The following is a 20000-nucleotide window of genomic DNA, read 5'->3' as shown; positions in this document are numbered from 1 at the left end:
TTCTTGCAAAAACTATTCATCGATGAATTGAAAGAAAAAAAAAACCCACCAGCACATCGATGGGATGGAGAAAGCAGGTGGTATAGTTACATCTTTGAAGACCCAACAGTGCTCATTGGTAACAAAATCACTTTGGTACATCACTGTTTCGATTACATGTTTCCTCTGTTTCTTATGGAGATGACCGATTCACTTCAGACGTTCTCTTTTTTTTAATCTCATTCAAATAAGCGTTCTTGCAAAAACTATTCCTCGATGAATTGAAAGAAAAAAAAAACCCACCAGCACATCGATGGGATGGAGAAAGCAGGTGGTATAGTTACATCTTTGAAGACCCAACAGTGCTCATTGGTAACAAAATCACTTTGGTACATTATGATGTTCTGTTTTCATCCGGAAAAAAGAAACGTCTGACTAGACTTTGCGTTTACAAAACCGCTTACTTTTAGACACCAAACGGAACAATACGGACGAAGATTGCTAACAGTGTCTTGTTTGAGATTACACTTTTTCTATTATTTTTTTTTAGTGCAATTAATCGGATATTTCAATTGCAGTCGAATGGAATCATTAACATATCAGGTTTTGGTGGGAAAACGGTGTTCGTTCTCGACAATTACTTTATGTATATAAATTAAAACATTTTAATGGTCTCAAGAACTTAAAACTGAAGAAAATAGTACATTGACTGCTGTTGTCATATATTGAATTGGAAACAAGAAAATTCGCTTTGAAGAAGCTGTACTTAGCGCTTGGCGCACCCGCGACAACCGTTTAACTACCACCTGGGGTTAAGAGCGCAATGATTGGTCCAATAAGTCACCAATTAACACCTCCGTACATGTACAGTCATCACTATCATAATGAGGGTAATTAAGTGCAAATCCATAATTGCCTTAGGAAATTCAAGCAACAATTAACTAATTTACCGATGAACCGATACAGTTCAGTTCTGTATTAACTTTAAGCTGTACAGCTTATCAGTGCAATAAATATCTAAATATAAACAATATACACGTACAGGTAGGTTAACAAGAGAATGTGACAGAAGTGTACATATGATATCAACATCTAATATGCCTTAAATAAATCTGTTCTATGACCGATTCACTTCAGACGTTCTCTTTTTTTTAATCTCATTCAAATAAGCGTTCTTGCAAAAACTATTCATCGATGAATTGAAAGAAAAAAAAAACCCACCAGCACATCGATGGGATGGAGAAAGCAGGTGGTATAGTTACATCTTTGAAGACCCAACAGTGCTCATTGGTAACAAAATCACTTTGGTACATCACTGTTTCGATTACATGTTTCCTCTGTTTCTTATGGAGATGACCGATTCACTTCAGACGTTCTCTTTTTTTTAATCTCATTCAAATAAGCGTTCTTGCAAAAACTATTCCTCGATGAATTGAAAGAAAAAAAAAACCCACCAGCACATCGATGGGATGGAGAAAGCAGGTGGTATAGTTACATCTTTGAAGACCCAACAGTGCTCATTGGTAACAAAATCACTTTGGTACATTATGATGTTCTGTTTTCATCCGGAAAAAAGAAACGTCTGACTAGACTTTGCGTTTACAAAACCGCTTACTTTTAGACACCAAACGGAACAATACGGACGAAGATTGCTAACAGTGTCTTGTTTGAGATTACACTTTTTCTATTATTTTTTTTTAGTGCAATTAATCGGATATTTCAATTGCAGTCGAATGGAATCATTAACATATCAGGTTTTGGTGGGAAAACGGTGTTCGTTCTCGAGAATTACTTTATGTATATAAATTAAAACATTTTAATGGTCTCAAGAACTTAAAACTGAAGAAAATAGTACATTGACTGCTGTTGTCATATATTGAATTGGAAACAAGAAAATTCGCTTTGAAGAAGCTGTACTTAGCGCTTGGCGCACCCGCGACAACCGTTTAACTACCACCTGGGGTTAAGAGCGCAATGATTGGTCCAATAAGTCACCAATTAACACCTCCGTACATGTACAGTCATCACTATCATAATGAGGGTAATTAAGTGCAAATCCATAATTGCCTTAGGAAATTCAAGCAACAAGTAACTAATTTACCGATGAACCGATACAGTTCAGTTCTGTATTAACTTTAAGCTGTACAGCTTATCAGTGCAATAAATATCTAAATATAAACAATATACACGTACAGGTAGGTTAACAAGAGAATGTGACAGAAGTGTACATATGATATCAACATCTAATATGCCTTAAATAAATCTGTTCTATGACCGATTCACTTCAGACGTTCTCTTTTTTTTAATCTCATTCAAATAAGCGTTCTTGCAAAAACTATTCATCGATGAATTGAAAGAAAAAAAAACCCCCACCAGCACATCGATGGGATGGAGAAAGCAGGTGGTATAGTTACATCTTTGAAGACCCAACAGTGCTCATTGGTAACAAAATCACTTTGGTACATCACTGTTTCGATTACATGTTTCCTCTGTTTCTTATGGAGATGACCGATTCACTTCAGACGTTCTCTTTTTTTTAATCTCATTCAAATAAGCGTTCTTGCAAAAACTATTCATCGATGAATTGAAAGAAAAAAAAAACCCACCAGCACATCGATGGGATGGAGAAAGCAGGTGGTATAGTTACATCTTTGAAGACCCAACAGTGCTCATTGGTAACAAAATCACTTTGGTACATTATGATGTTCTGTTTTCATCCGGAAAAAAGAAACGTCTGACTAGACTTTGCGTTTACAAAACCGCTTACTTTTAGACACCAAACGGAACAATACGGACGAAGATTGCTAACAGTGTCTTGTTTGAGATTACACTTTTTCTATTATTTTTTTTTAGTGCAATTAATCGGATATTTCAATTGCAGTCGAATGGAATCATTAACATATCAGGTTTTGGTGGGAAAACGGTGTTCGTTCTCGACAATTACTTTATGTATATAAATTAAAACATTTTAATGGTCTCAAGAACTTAAAACTGAAGAAAATAGTACATTGACTGCTGTTGTCATATATTGAATTGGAAACAAGAAAATTCGCTTTGAAGAAGCTGTACTTAGCGCTTGGCGCACCCGCGACAACCGTTTAACTACCACCTGGGGTTAAGAGCGCAATGATTGGTCCAATAAGTCACCAATTAACACCTCCGTACATGTACAGTCATCACTATCATAATGAGGGTAATTAAGTGCAAATCCATAATTGCCTTAGGAAATTCAAGCAACAATTAACTAATTTACCGATGAACCGATACAGTTCAGTTCTGTATTAACTTTAAGCTGTACAGCTTATCAGTGCAATAAATATCTAAATATAAACAATATACACGTACAGGTAGGTTAACAAGAGAATGTGACAGAAGTGTACATATGATATCAACATCTAATATGCCTTAAATAAATCTGTTCTATGACCGATTCACTTCAGACGTTCTCTTTTTTTTAATCTCATTCAAATAAGCGTTCTTGCAAAAACTATTCCTCGATGAATTGAAAGAAAAAAAAAACCCACCAGCACATCGATGGGATGGAGAAAGCAGGTGGTATAGTTACATCTTTGAAGACCCAACAGTGCTCATTGGTAACAAAATCACTTTGGTACATTATGATGTTCTGTTTTCATCCGGAAAAAAGAAACGTCTGACTAGACTTTGCGTTTACAAAACCGCTTACTTTTAGACACCAAACGGAACAATACGGACAAAGATTGCTAACAGTGTCTTGTTTGAGATTACACTTTTTCTATTAATTTTTTTTAGTGCAACTAATCGGATATTTCAATTGCAGTCGAATGGAATCATTAACATATCAGGTTTTGGTGGGAAAACGGTGTTCGTTCTCGAGAATTACTTTATGTATATAAATTAAAACATTTTAATGGTCTCAAGAACTTAAAACTGAAGAAAATAGTACATTGACTGCTGTTGTCATATATTGAATTGGAAACAAGAAAATTCGCTTTGAAGAAGCTGTACTTAGCGCTTGGCGCGCCCGCGACAACCGTTTAACTACCACCTGGGGTTAAGAGCGCAATGATTGGTCCAATAAGTCACCAATTAACACCTCCGTACATGTACAGTCATCACTATCATAATGAGGGTAATTAAGTGCAAATCCATAATTGCCTTAGGAAATTCAAGCAACAAGTAACTAATTTACCGATGAACCGATACAGTTCAGTTCTGTATTAACTTTAAGCTGTACAGCTTATCAGTGCAATAAATATCTAAATATAAACAATATACACGTACAGGTAGGTTAACAGGAGAATGTGACAGAAGTGTACATATGATATCAACATCTAATATGCCTTAAATAAATCTGTTCTAATTTTTAAGCTAACAAGCATTAAAAAGCTGCAAAAGTTTAGACATTGAAGGTTTATATCCCCCCAGTAATAAGGCTTAATGAATTTTTTGCGATAACCTTCGTGTATGGGACATATTAAAATAAAACGAAGTTCGTCTTCAATATAGAATATGAACATAGGAAACAACTTCATTTCACAATGTCATTTTTCAGCGCTTTCTTCAGTTCGAGTTATTTGAAAGGAACGTAGGATTATCAATTAAATGTTTTTGATACACATTCAGCGCCAAAAATCGGAACCCGGTATTTCAATTGGAGTCCATTTGATTTAACACTCAGTCATTTATTTTTGTGTGTGATTAATTTGTGATATTAATTTCCGTTGCGGGTGATTGAATCCCGCCGAGAAGATGGACCGCAAAAGTGAAGCGAAGGACACAGGTGAGCCAAAGGCGACAAGGCGAATACAAGTAAATCACCGCCCGGCTAGCTCTAAGATTCACTCATGAGTCGTGGTTTGGATATCCAATCACATGCAATTCAACCACAAATTTCTTGGTTTGGATATCCAATCACATCCACTTAAACCACAAATTCAGGCAGCGTCCGAACCTCAATTTGAGGTTTTTGACCAATCAGAGTTTGTTATTTATCAGCTTCCAAAATAGCATCTTTAATGGTCGCCATTGTGTTACAGATGCCCTAGATATTTTGATTTAGTTTATGCAAAGTATAATGGAATAAATTTGCTTATCTCAGGTAAGGTTGCATGTTTTCTTGAGATATTTAATTGATTATGTCAAAGAATTGGAAAATGTGTTGAAAATAATAAAAAATATATCAACACCGGTAAAACATGTTTAAAGTGATTTAAAGTGATTTAAGTTAAAAATGCAGATTTTATGCATAGAATAGCATTTTTTGGTTGAATTAATTGATGATTGAAATCATTATCTACTGTAAGTAGTTACAGAAATGAGTTGTGGGGGGTGGGGGTGTTGACAGGTGTTTCACCTTTGAACATTGTCCAAATACTGCATCACATTTAGTTTGTCACAGTATGAGACTGGCCATGTGTGAAAGGTGCAACTGATGGGGTACCCTGACATCCCATTGTTAATTCATCATTATCAGTGTACCTGTTAATAAAGTCAGTATACCTATATACCTGTGCAGAATTTGCTAGGCAGGTTGATAGTGTGGGGTAGGCCATGTGTGTTTACCTGGATGTCAGGTGTCATGGTTTGAATCTATATAACATTTGTTTCTTAGGTACCTGCTCACTTTTCTCCCATCGCTGTATGAAGAGACACTTTACCGCAAATCACCACTTGATACCTGCACTTTTGCATTGTTTAATTTTCTGGATTTTTATAACAACTTTTTTTCCGTAAGTATTAATCTGAATTTCATGTATTTAATAGTTTGATTTATTCATATCATTTGTATGTATTAATCTTTGGATCACCCTTACAAAATATATCTATATAACATTTTTATATAAAAAAATCATCATAAATCATCTTGACATCAAAACACTATTAAATGGACTTAATGTTTTTAAATTAATCATGTATAGGAATAACTTTGAAGCAATAAATTCATTAACAAGTAAATTGTTTGAATTTTTTTATAATGAAATTATAATGAAGTAATTAGTTAGATTTTCAAGACAAGTGTTGTTATTACTCTATCATCTTTCTATAGTACTGTATCTGCTATGATGTAAGATGACATTTAAGGACACCGAAAAAATATTTTGGTTTTACTTAAATTTATACCGTGTACTTATTTGAAACATAAGTATTTAAAATACAATTCCTTTTATTCAGAGCTTTTTAGATTTTTTATTGAATGTTTCAAAATTTATTTTGAAGTCACATAAGGAAAATTTTTCCGGAAGCATTTTGTTTATCTCCATATTAGGTACATTCATGTGTTTCCGGTCATCATTTTAGAACAAGATAAATTTGATAAAATAACAATGATTATTTTTCAGTGTCATGAGTTCCTTAGTGCCCACATTCCAACGATTGCCCTCAGGAATTTTGTCCCTCAGTGACGGTGCTGCTGCGAGAGCCGTGAAAACGGAACACAGGGAACGGAACCGAGCTGAATCCGAGAGTGTCATCCGGATAAAGACCCAGGCAGAGCGATCCGTAAACGCCTTGGGGGGAGATGTTAAGAATGTAAAGCATCTGCTCGGACAACATACAATCCAGTTTGGACAGTTTCGGTAATTGGCATTCTATTGTGACAATATTAAGTCAATTAAAGTGCATGTACCGTGTAAACAGATAGCCATGCTATGACCTTGAATTGCTAGTATTACATAATGGTCACTATGATATTTATGTGTACCTAGATGCTGCGCACTGAATGGTGTTAATGATAATTGACAGAATGAACTCTGTGACTCTTGTAGCAATGCGTAGTATTCCTAAATGATGTTATGAAACCAGGTCATAATACGGGCAGAATAATATCCAAATTGAGAGTTTAACAACATGTGACCTATTTGGCGATTCTGTGTCTGCAACGAATGCTCTAGTATTCTATATTGAGTCATGTATTGTGTATTCTATATATTAACCTTTGTAACCTTTTATGCCGTGTATGAATGAACGTATTGTGAGTAAGTGATGCCTCATACTAGGTGGGGGGGCTCCGAGACCCAGGACTCGGAGACCCACATCCTGCATCCAGACTCTTTGATTGGCAGTTTTGACGGTTTTGTTACTTTATTTAGGAATAAAATATTAATCTTAATTTTGAACACTAAATGTTCACTCATGATCGTCGTATATGGGCCGAACTAGTCAAAACTGTCCATCATAAGTAAAACCTTATATATACCCATATGAAATGAGATTGTGCAGACTCCTGATTTGGGCTGCTATTAGCTGATGTTATTGTAACTATACGATCACGCTTAATAAAACCGCTTGAGAAAGAAATACTGGACTTGTCATCACTAAGTTTGAGCTGACCCTCAATTGGATCCGTGAGACGGAAGGCTTACATGAACTTTCTTGGTGCCAGTGACCAGGACTGAGCGAAGTTCAATACAGAGTAAGGTAAGAACCATTTCTATATGTCTCTTATAGCTATCTCGAAGTAAACAACTTTGTCTATGCAACCAATATGGCAACAGGTGATGGGTTTTATAAAAAAGAACTTAGAAATCAAATGGAGCAATTAGAAAAACAATTCGCGGGGTTGGGTCAGAACAATGAAAATAAAGGGCAAGAAACAGGTCAAAAATTCCCAGAAAAAGAGCAGGTTAAACAAAATACTTTTGAAACATATCATGATGCTAGGCCGTATGAAACTCGTGAAACTCGACACCGAGTCCCAGATCAGGATGATGAAAAAGATTTTTTTATTGGTCAAGTTAAAGCTATAACAGCCGCACTCTCAGTGCCCCTATCTTCTGTGATAACTCCTTTTGAGGGAGATGCTCAAAAATTTAAACAGTGGATAAAGGAAGTTGAAAAGTACAGTGTTATGTCTGGGAAACAAGGTCATGAGATCCCCATGCTTGCATACATAACGAGTAAGGGTTCAGTTGGGGATTATATTAAAAGGTATTTAGATGAAACAGATGCGTCTGAAGAAATCCCATCTTGGAACGATCTTAAGGAATCCCTTAAAAATAGATTTGCAGAAATAACAGACCCCCAACACGCGTTAGCAGTAATGCGTAAGACTCGACAACATTCAAATGAAAGTGTTCAGTTGTTCGCCGAGAGACTATTGCAAATCGCGGAAGACGCCTACAGTAATGACAGACTAAAAGACCCTTTGATACAACAACAGTTAGTAGATATCTTTTGTGACGGGTTGACATTCGACTACCTCAGAATGAAAATTTTGCGAGAAAACCCTAAAGATTTAGAATCCGCAATTCAAATAGCAATGCGAGAACAAAATCTGAGACAGAGACTAGCGATAAGAGGGTCAAATATGACAGAAATTGTACAAAGTAATGACAACAGACGAACTCCTTCAAATTTTGATACTACTCTTCCCTTATTAAAGGATAGAGCAGATAATCTTACCTCAGTAGAAACAAGGCATGTAGAACCAATGGAAATTGACCATGCGCGTAATAGTAGGTGTTTTAAATGTAAACAGACGGGTCATAGGGCTCGATTTTGTACTCAAAATAAATCCCAAGTCAGGTCCCGTACTCAGATAGATAAACGACCCAGTCAAAACAAACCCGTCCATAATATAGAGCAGAGACCCCGTTCGCCTGTGGAATGTTGGAATTGTGGTAAAGTAGGTCATGTGCGTGCAGATTGTTGGGGCTCGCATATGTATCAAAGAACGCAGCAAAATCGGGGCAGACCATCAAATCGTCAAGGCCGAACATATAAATCTAGCGACCAAGTAAATAGGGGATCGTCTCAAAATTTCAAATCGCGCTCTTATTTTGACAAACAAAAACAGGAAAACTAAGACGTTCTTCCTTCGTTGAAGCCCGAAGAAAGAACTTTCAACAAAGACCTACATATGAAATTAATTTTACTAACAACCCCAGTAGCTGTTTATTAAAAGTAGGTAAAAATAAATTTAGAGCTTTGGTAGATACAGGCGCAGCCGTATCTCTAATTAGTAAGAAAATGTATGATAATCTATTTCCCCGCCCCAAGTTGTTTAATAATGACATCCCCTCTTTACAAGCAGCAAATGGCAATTCTTTAATTGCGATAGGGTATGTAAATATTTCCTTTAAGATTTCAGGGTTAACTTTAGACCACAGACTTTATGTGACAAAGGGACTCAACCGAAACATGATTCTCGGTCGTGATTGGCTCAAGAAAAACAATGTTCGTTTATACTTTGATCTTGGACTCATGCGTATTGATGGCAAAGTATACGCGGAACTTAAAGAAGATTTACACATCTTAACTATTGTAAGAACTCCTAAGAAACTTATTATGAGACCAAACACGGTGACTGTATTCTATGGAAAAATAAATAACAATTTTCCTCTGGAAAAAAATGACTTGGTTGAAGTGAACAGCATAGACAATAACTGCATTATGGAAGACCCAGGACTATATTTAAAAGACGCCGTTTGTATAGTTCGGAAGGATAAGAAAGTTCCAATGATCTTCGTTAACCAAACTAACAAAAATTATAAAATTCCAAGAGGCTACATAGTAGGACGAATTACCGCATTAAAACAGAAGGAAATCTCAGAAATACAGACTACTCAAGACACAAAAGAAGAAATTGATGTACCTAGAAGATTTGAACACTCAATCAACAGACTTGTGAGCAAAAACAATGATTTATTTGCAAAGAAAGACAGTGACCTTGGAGTGACTGATACTGTTAAAATGAAGATAGAAACTGGAGATCACCACCCAATAAAGAACAGACCCTACCGTGTACCCTTAAATAAAAGACAGATAATTGACAAGGCCATACTGGAAATGATGGACGCAAAGATAATTGAGAGATCACAATCGCCTTGGTCATTTCCCTTAGTAGTGGTGAAGAAAAAGGACGGATCAGACCGGATGTGCGTTGACTTTAGAAGCTTGAATAAGATAGTGAAACCCGTATCATTCCCGCTACCGTTGATTGATGACATCCTATGTTTACTAGGTAAGGCAAAATATTTCACTGCACTAGACTTAAAGAGTGGATATTGGCAAGTGAAATTAGAAGATTCAAGTAAAGAAAAAACGGCCTTTGCATGTCACAAAGGACTATTCCAATTTAACCGGATGCCATTTGGGTTGAGTAATGCACCAGCAGTCTTTCAAGAGCTGATGAACATAGCTCTTCAAGGACAAGAGGAGTTTGCCATCGCATACCTGGATGACATTCTTATATTCTCAGAGACACCGGAAGATCATCTTCGGCATATTCAAGACGTTTTCAACCGCCTAAGGAAGCATGGACTTAAAATGAAGCTAAAGAAATGTAGTTTCTTCAAGGAACAGACAGAATATCTTGGTTTCATCATTGATGAACATGGCGTTACACCTGATCCAAAGAAAGTCGAAGCTATAAGAAAGTTACCAGCGCCCACTACAGTCCGAGAAGTTCGTGGCTTTATAGGTATGTGTAGTTATTACAGGAGATTTATACCGAACTTCTCTAAGATTGCGGAACCATTGATTGACTTAACCAGGAAATATGCAAGGTTCAAATGGACACCATGTTGCCAAAAAGCGTTTGACTTTATTAAAGAAAGTTTAACGGTAGTGCCTTCACTAGCATATCCAGATACTAATAAGCCTTACATCCTGTACACCGATGCCAGCGACAATTGTATTGGAGCGTGCCTTACTCAAAAGACAGATGAGGGAGAAGATAAGCCAATATATTACTTATCCCACAAGCTGAGTAAAACTCAAGAAAAGTGGTCAACCATAGAAAAGGAGGCATTTGCAATCCATTACGCCCTTCAGAAGTTAGACCATTATTTACACGGTGCTCAGTTTACTATAAGAACAGACCATAAGCCGCTCAAGTATATCTTAGAATCTCCAATGCAAAATAAGAAAATTCAACTATGGGCTTTAAGTATTGCAGGATATAACTGTAAGGTAGAGTACATAGAAGGAAGATTTAACTGCTGTGCAGATCTCTTATCCCGATTACCGACAGTCAACCTCGAGTGTGAAGAGGAAGAACAATCAGAGCATGATGAACCAGATGTTAAGGACAATTTCTTTGAAGTGAACGTACTTAACTCCAATGCCTTTTCGCCTAAGAGATTAGCCAGATGTGAAGTTAAGCAACACGACGAATTGGTCAAACCCTTTATTGATCTACCAGAAGAAATCAACATCAAAGAAAGTCAACATCACGATGAGCAGATCAAGAAACTGAAGAATCGGTTAAATAAAGGAACAGCAACGGCAACCGAAGAAAAAAAGTTTTTGGAAATTGATGGTTTAATGTACTATCTTTCAGATGGAGACTCAGAAGGCCCAAAACTTCGCCTGTATGTACCACGTGAGTTAGAACTTTTAGTAGTGCAGCAATATCATGACGGACTTGGACATATGGGAGTGGACAAAACATATGACGTAATCAGACAAAAGTACTACATACCAAATTTGTACAAAAGGTTATACTCTTATATAGAAGGATGTGTAGTATGCCAAACGAGGAGCAATAAGAAAAATCAACCTCCACTTCAAGAGACAGATATACCACCTTTTCCAATGGCTAAAGTAGGACTTGATCTATCAGGACCATATCCAACATCCTTGTCGGGAAACAAGTACATAGTTTCTTTTATTGACATCTACTCTGGTTGGCCAGAGGCTTTTCCCGTTCCTGATAAGTCAGCTGACAACATAGTACATCTTATCTTAGAAGAAATATATCCAAGATATGGCTGTCCTCTTCAAATCCTCACAGACAACGGAACAGAAAATGTGAATAAGAAAGTGGAAGAAACTTTAAAAGAATTGAATATCAACCATATCAAAACATCTTATTACAGCCCTCAAGGTAATGGTAAAGTAGAACGATTTCATAGAACTCTACATGACGTGATGGCTAAGAAAACAACAGACAACGCTCAAACATGGGATATTCATCTTAATCAGACGTTGGCAGCCATTCGTTTCCATCCTAACGATTCGTCAAAGTTTTCCCCATATTACCTTATGTACAACAGAGATGTCGTATTACCTCTTGATACGTTAATGAAACCTCGAAGGAGATATGCGGGAGAAGATCAACACAAGATCACCCTTCAAGAACAACATAAAGCTTTCCTGCTAGTACATCGTAATTTGAAGGAAGCCAAGAAGAAACAGAAAGCTCAGGCCGATAAGAGAAGCAAAGATGAAAATTTTCAGGTAGGTGACCCTGTCTACCTTAAGAACAACAGAAGACAAAATAAGTTAGATAAAAAGTGGCTACCATATTATCGAATCATAGAGCAGAAAGGACCAGTTAGTTTCGTGGTGAGAGATCAATTGACTGGATTAACCACCAAATGCCACGCACGACAATTAAGACTGGCAGATATTTCGCACTGGCCCCTTTCACAAACTACTGAAGATGGTGGAAGAACTCTAAGAAAAACTAACTATGTGGTGCCACCGGAAGATGAATCGTCGTCAGAAAATGAAGACATGCAACCAGAACCATTGGAAAGAGCTATACAGTCCAAACAATGGGAAAGAGAAGGATCTTCAGACGAAGAGGATATTCCCCTAGCAGAACTTCAAAGACGTATAAGAGCTAAGACGATCATGGATGATCAGCAGTATAAACACGAGAATGATCAGACCGTAGATTCAGAATCGGATGAGACCCATGAGTCAAATCAATGTGATGAAAATAGTGGTCAAGACTATGAAATACCCTTAGATAATCCAAATGTACCCTTAGATGAAAATATGGAAATAGATGAAATAGCCCCTAAAGTAGGTCTAGGCTTCAAACCAATCCCTAAACCGCGTAAACTAATCCCTAAGCCCCGTAGGGAAAATAGCAAACAAAAGTTTGCTGTAGATTGTCTGGCTATTATGAAGGAATTAGCCAAAATAATAAACTGAAAAAGTTTTATTATCGTATAATGTAGATGTAAATAATCTTGAATAAGCTTAGCTTTGTATATATTGCACGCTTTTAAAAAGACATGACAGGATGACCCCCTGTGACATTAAAACATGTATTGAGACACGCTGACTAGCAAACGCGAACATAGCCCCTCGGTTATTTGTATATGCGGAGTTGAAGAGATTTAACATATACTCGAAATATATAAAACAGCGAGTAAGTAAGGAAACTATACGACTGATTTTTGTAATGAATTAAAAATTATTGGTAAAAACAATCAAATATTACTATCGACATCTTGAGTAAGGGACACGGTTGCTCAGGTTTTCATGGTTCAATCTTAAGACAAAATATATTAATTTAAAAGTTTTCCCTATGAATACACTTATGGCGGAATTGCCAGTTATTAATTTGCAACCCAGAAAATTCTCATCTTGGGTGGGAAGCCCCTGGTTTTATTTGTGTTTAACTTTGGCAGTAACAATAATGATAGGACTTTGTATTTAGAAACGTAAAACTATTCAAAAGTGGGGTGGTATATGCTGTAGTGGTTGCTGGACAGGTTGTCGAAAAAGGGGTAGTGACGGAGATAAGAAAGGTTCTTCCAAAGACACTGTATTTTGTGGTGTGAATCCAGAGAAATGGACCTCTAGTGACATTATTGAACTTGAACCTATCTCGAAAGACACTAGGATCCAAGAGAAACCCCGACGGAGCGGAAGACTCGAAACTCGCAAATTGACCAGTAACACGGGGACAATTTCGATTAAACTAGCACAACAATTACTTGGAGAGGAGAAAAATGAAGAATCTCCATGGACCAAATACTATAGACCGGACCCAGAGCTGGCACGTAAATACCTGGAAGAGAAGGCCGCGATGTCTACGCAACAGAGGAACGCAGGAGACGCTCCGCGAGAAGTCGCCTCGCCATCCGCGCCGACCCTCTATCCACGGGTGCCGATGATGGATGAATAATTGAGCTACAGCCGCGAAGAAGTTGTGTATTCCTTATGAAAGGATTGTGAAATTTAGCGAAAATTTAAAAAATGTGAAATGTGTTAAAGTAGAAATGTGCGTTATCTTGTGCTGATGTAAATCTTGTATTTGTTGATTCACTCTGGAGAAATTCAGGAAGAAACCGATGGACTCCGAACTTATGACGCGAACCTCGCCCCTAGGAAGGAAGAGATATTTTTGTGAACTTATAAGCATGCACTGACTTTGTATATATATGTGACATCAAGCTTAACCATACTTAGTATTACTTTGATGATGAATTACGATTATTTTCATCTTGATCATTATTGTCATACTTTATTCATTATTGTTTTCATGGTCGTAATGCGATATAATCAAACAACTATATATGATTTTATGTATACATCCTGGTTATAGATTGTTTTTGTAGATGAATGATGTTCCAAGCCGGAGGTGGAAACATGTCACTTGTTACTATCTCTTAACATAGATGTTCTGACTGGTATGTCACTAGGAAGTTCGTCTGATCAAGGGTAGATCAAGGACGCTTTCCTATTCCGGGCGCCAGGCATGAGAAATCTCCCTTCGGGATATTTCTTTTGTTTGGGGGACGTATGTAAACAGATAGCCATGCTATGACCTTGAATTGCTAGTATTACATAATGGTCACTATGATATTTATGTGTACCTAGATGCTGCGCACTGAATGGTGTTAATGATAATTGACAGAATGAACTCTGTGACTCTTGTAGCAATGCGTAGTATTCCTAAATGATGTTATGAAACCAGGTCATAATACGGGCAGAATAATATCCAAATTGAGAGTTTAACAACATGTGACCTATTTGGCGATTCTGTGTCTGCAACGAATGCTCTAGTATTCTATATTGAGTCATGTATTGTGTATTCTATATATTAACCTTTGTAACCTTTTATGCCGTGTATGAATGAACGTATTGTGAGTAAGTGATGCCTCATACTAGGTGGGGGGGCTCCGAGACCCAGGACTCGGAGACCCACATCCTGCATCCAGACTCTTTGATTGGCAGTTTTGACGGTTTTGTTACTTTATTTAGGAATAAAATATTAATCTTAATTTTGAACACTAAATGTTCACTCATGATCGTCGTATATGGGCCGAACTAGTCAAAACTGTCCATCATAAGTAAAACCTTATATATACCCATATGAAATGAGATTGTGCAGACTCCTGATTTGGGCTGCTATTAGCTGATGTTATTGTAACTATACGATCACGCTTAATAAAACCGCTTGAGAAAGAAATACTGGACTTGTCATCACTAAGTTTGAGCTGACCCTCAATTGGATCCGTGAGACGGAAGGCTTACAACCGGTAATACCGAACAATAATTAATTTCATTAAGATAGAAATAAATGTTAGTTTCTGTTCTTTAACTTTTTGTGATAATTTCATAAACAATCAACCATCATCTTGATTTAGTAAAAAATGCCTTTGAATGATTTATTCAAATTAGAAGAATTTTTTTTTATGGTTTTTATTGAGAAAATCTTGTTTTATTTCAGAGGAATGACATTCAAATGGCTGCTTGAAAATGCTCCGGGGTGGGTTGCGTTTTTGATTGCCAGGGATGAAACTTCCGGAGAGACCCAGGGTGTTGGCAATAGATGGCTTAACAAGATGGCCCTCCGAAGATATGTCTATCTATTTGAAGAGAGCAAGGAATTAGTGAGGATGAAAAGAGAAGAAAAACAGAGAAGGACACCTGGTGCGTTCGAATATTAAAATAAGATATGTTTAACATGTTTAATCCTTAGGACTGAAATACATGTATTAAGTTTTTGATACTTCATATTGAAGCTAATTATTAATTGCATTTTAGGGAATCAGAAGCCAAGTTCAGAGACCAGAACCCTTGATGTTCATGTTGATGACTCTGAACTGATAGCATGCTTAGAGGAAGTGGAAGGCAAAGCTGGCAAAGGTGAGGACTACATGTCAATTACATGTCTTACTCTTTCAGAAAATCTGCTAAAAAAATGAGAGGCTATTTATTTTGTCTGTCAACATTTAAAAAGCAATTTGAATTTTTCAAACAATAGTGTATTAAAATATAGGGTTTGTTATGTTTGTTATAATAGTTTTGATATTAAAATTTATCTTCGAATAACAGAATCTTCCTACATACTTGTCTTCATCAGTAAGTATATGAGGGTAATTTGTCTGTTATATATTATCAAGTGGGCTTGTTGTACTGTGTGGTTATGGCGAGTAAATATAGAGTGGCTATATGTGGTGTCTGTCTCCTTTTACATTTGTTTTGCACTTGTGAAATCAATCATAATCACAGTGTAATCCTTCATACATGTAACATCAAAATGTAATCATTTCTGTATATAGTGTATCATTACTTTATGGAAATGTATCAGATTTTCATTTTATTTTTATTCTATTTTTCTAATTACAATGAGAGAAAATGTGTATTCATCTAAGTATTGTTTTTGTTTCTTATACGAAATCGTGCTTATAATATGGCTATTATTGTAAATTGTTTAAAATTCTTACATGTTGAACATTAAGTCATGTTGTAAATTCCATAACAACAGGAATCCCAAAGCCTACGCCAAATCTTGCATCGGCTGTTAGGAGGAAATCATCTACATCTACTTCTACATCTGGTAATATTTTAATACCAAAATACATATCCTAATAAGAAACAAAAATATTTAATTTCCTGTCTGCAGCAACATTTTATAACACTTGAATATCAAATATGGATTAACATTTTATTTTAGAAGATTCCGGTTCCTCCAGGCCGACTAGTAGTACTTCAGCTGCCATGGTTGGAAGAAATCAGCAGCAAGAGTCAAGTTCATCCACAGGTTAGCCAAATTACTTTAATGTGGTAAAAATACAATTAAAAAAATATCTAAAACTTTGAATGTGTATTTTACACTTTAATATCTAAAAGTTTCTTATCCGAAGATATGACATGTGAACATTGGTATGAATGTAATTGCATGTTAAATGATTTTGTTCCAGCACCGGAGTTGGATAGCCTAGCACTTCCTTCTGGCTGGAAAAAGACGCTTCCTGAAGTTGACCATCAGTGGATATCGGAGAGCTTCTTTCATGCTGGGAAGCGAGGTCCTGAATTTGATTTCAGTCGTGTGTCAAAGCTATGGTACGATCCACCCCAGCCAAGTCTGTCCCGAGCAGTCTTGAACAAGCCGGACCGATACTTTGGACATCGTTTCTTTCTTTGGATGCCACGCCACTTGTTCCATACGCAGTTTCACTGCCCCCATAGTGGTTGTAACGGAACGTTGACAAATGCAGGCGTCCATCAGAAAACCAGGCGTGTTGTGGATGTAGATTCTGTCTACAATATAGCAGCTGAATATCTTAGCTGTTCCAACTGCCATAAGAAGGGTATGCCTTTCAATTTTTTTAAATCAGGAATTTAAACCTTTTTTGACATACTGTCAATGAAATAAAGAATATGATAGGGTATGAACATGTTTTTGTGATATCAGTAAATATTTTAATTTTTTTTTTTTTTCACAGTTATTAGTTGGAGTGAGGGAGTTCTTAACCAACTGGACAATGCAACAAGGTCCCGCTTTCCTTGCATCCTTACCTCAAAGTATGCCTGCGATTTGAAGATTGTACGCCTTCTGAGACAGAGAGGACTTGGAAACAGCAGCAGCGCAGTGATGAAACAGGTAAGGGAACAACATGGTGAGTCTTATCTAAATAATTTACAATTGTATCTATCTCATTGCAGAGACTTTAAGACATCGGCAGAGAGGGGATTCTTTGCTCCGATTCAGTTTAGTGAGCCTCCTCCAGCTGCCGCTGTACCAAGACACCGCTGGTTCATGAAGGTCTACCAGATAGATGTTCTGAACCGCGTTGATTACATCAAAGCCCACATGACGTCACAGTTTGGGACCGTCCTCAAGATGGACTCAACAAAGAAAATCACTAACAAGCTTGCCGGTAGGTTTTTCGATAAGAAAATATATGTTAATGAGTTATATATTGTTGGAGGTAAAGTGAAGTATTTTTTCACATTAATGCATTTAAAAGAAGTTTATGAGATACTTACTACATGTAATATGTAAAATTATGCATGTTCTCAATATAATACTAAAATAGCATTGAATTATGTTCAGGGGATAATGATTGCCATTTATTTGATAGGAAAGGGGAGGAAGACAGCAATGTGGGCCACCAACATTGGTAATGAGCATGGACAAGTCCTCATGTCTGTCTTGACTGTCGGTGAGGGATCAGGTTTGAAGCAGATGTTGGATGGCCTTGTTACACGGTACAGAAATGCTGGCGTTCCTCCTCCCAAGGCACTCTATGTTGACCGTGACTGCTGCGGAGCTTCATCTGTGCATAAGTACTTGGAGGCCTGGCCCTTTCTTCATATCAGGTGTGTATGATTTCTCTTGCTCTTACATGTATAATATAGATGGCTTTAGGTATAGCACTATGAGTCTTACATTTTATTGCCAATGTTTTTTAGGTTGGATATATGGCACTTCATGCGCCGCTTTCCCTATGGCTGCACCACTGATAAGCATCAACTGTACAGTGTTTTAATGGGGAAGTTGAGCCAGTGCATCTTCAAGTGGGATGAGACTGATCTCAACTTACTGAAGACTGCTAAGCGAGCCGAGATGATTCAGCAGTGCATCCAAAATCCCTCAGAGGATGATGTCATAAGACGCTTGTCTACAGCTGAGCTTGCACTCCACTGCAAACGAGTGACCCGCGGCACTGCTGAAACAACTAGGCTCATATCCAGCCTGTTAGAATCCCTAGATGGCCCCAGAGGTTTTGATACACAGGGAGTGCCTTTGTTTGACAGTGAGAAGATCCAGCAGATCTGGAAGATACAGAGTCAGCATGTATCTTGCATCCAGGATCCCCCTGGTCTTAGACTCTACACACAGGTGAACACTTTGAAGAAAGGCGGCATTGAACTTCCTGTTTACAGATGTGCAAGAGGCTCCACCTCTTTGGAAAGCTTCCATCTCCATATGAACAGGTTTATTCCAGGTAAGAACAGATTCAACACAATACTTTTCATTAATATGAACATTTTTTTTTATTCAATGTTATAAAGATCAAACATCTATAATTGTCATTGAAATTTATTTAATTATTCAAATATTTTTATAGGAACCCTGGCAAAGGACATCAATTTCCAGGTATTCCTATTGGATGGTCTGTTCAGATGGAATTCTGACCGGAAGAGTTCAGCAGTAGTTGATGTCAAAGAAGACGCCCCAATGACATACAGTGGACCGCTCAAGAACTCTGTTAACAAGTTGGCAAATGAGGTCTTGGGCAGAGGAATCTTTGACGACTACAAGCCACCTGGAAAATACACGGGTAGGTGAGCTATAGGTATTTTTTAGACAAGAAATCTTACATTTCATTTTATACAATTTTCAACTGAATCTTTCTACCCTCACCAGGAGAGCTGATAGGAATAGAGTACCTCTACTCCCAAACAGGAGAAGGTGTGACTGACTACAGAGAGGCCGTCCGGATACTCGCTGATGATGCCGATGTGGAGGAGGAAAACCCAGAGCATTCTGAAGCAGATGAAGGATTCCATGAACAACAGGAGGAGATGTTGGATCCCACACTGCCTGTAGAGTTAAGTGTGGATCCTGTAGAGTTAGGTGTGGATCCTGTCACACCAACTTGTACATCTACTTCTGCTACTCCTGCCCTCCTTAACATCCCATCTGTAGCTGAGTATAGACAGATGATGGCCCAGTCAGATCCAGGTAATAGGAGCTTTAAATTAAAATAAGAATTAGAAACAATTTATGCAGTAATTCATAATTTTGAAAAAAAAAGTTTAAATGACTGGCTGCAACATTACAGTACCTAATGTCTTTTTCTTTTTAGTTGAGGTACCTACTCATCACGATGAGGCTGAGACAGATAAAAGCAAAGATGCAGACTCTGGTGATGTAAGTGATTGCAGATTAAAAGATATTAGTGACATGAATGACAGCAAAAAATTAAATGATAGTAAAAGTGAAATGTACTTTTAACTTAAATATATTTACATGTGTGCTTTTTTTATAACTTTTATATTATAATCACTCTTGAGATTACTTTTAACAGTTGTATTAATTTTCATAGATTTTTATCTAT

The 20000-nt window shown here is 37.1% G+C and overlaps 2 protein-coding genes across 3 annotated transcripts; both read left to right on the top strand.

Annotated features, from left to right (window-relative positions):
* The first annotated feature begins 15381 nt into the window (after positions 1-15381).
* On the top strand, positions 15382-17953 carry LOC136273755 (uncharacterized). 2 transcript variants are annotated; one of them, XM_066079104.1, is made up of 7 exons: positions 15382-15579; positions 15694-15795; positions 15985-16011; positions 16418-16489; positions 16607-16693; positions 16854-17243; positions 17379-17953. In XM_066079104.1, exons 1-7 carry the CDS (start codon positions 15492-15494, stop codon positions 17936-17938), a joined length of 1326 nt encoding a protein of 441 aa, XP_065935176.1. In that variant the 5' UTR covers positions 15382-15491; the 3' UTR covers positions 17939-17953. The 2 variants fall into 2 exon arrangements, with proteins under 2 accessions (XP_065935176.1, XP_065935177.1); XM_066079105.1 differs by lacking the exon at positions 15985-16011.
* A 69-nt stretch (positions 17954-18022) lies between these two features.
* Positions 18023-19897, top strand: LOC136273433 (uncharacterized). The gene is made up of 5 exons (XM_066077839.1): positions 18023-18255; positions 18349-18884; positions 19008-19220; positions 19307-19624; positions 19749-19897. Exons 1-5 carry the CDS (start codon positions 18038-18040, stop codon positions 19895-19897), a joined length of 1434 nt encoding a protein of 477 aa, XP_065933911.1. The 5' UTR covers positions 18023-18037.
* The last annotated feature ends 103 nt before the right edge of the window (positions 19898-20000 follow it).

The sequence above is a fragment of the Magallana gigas genome, chromosome 3 (genome assembly GCF_963853765.1).
Source record: "Magallana gigas chromosome 3, xbMagGiga1.1, whole genome shotgun sequence".
In the NCBI taxonomy this organism is placed as follows: Eukaryota; Metazoa; Mollusca; class Bivalvia; order Ostreida; family Ostreidae; genus Magallana; species Magallana gigas.
The sequence above is the reverse complement of the archived record's forward strand: the minus strand, read 5'-3'. Positions and strand labels throughout refer to the sequence as shown.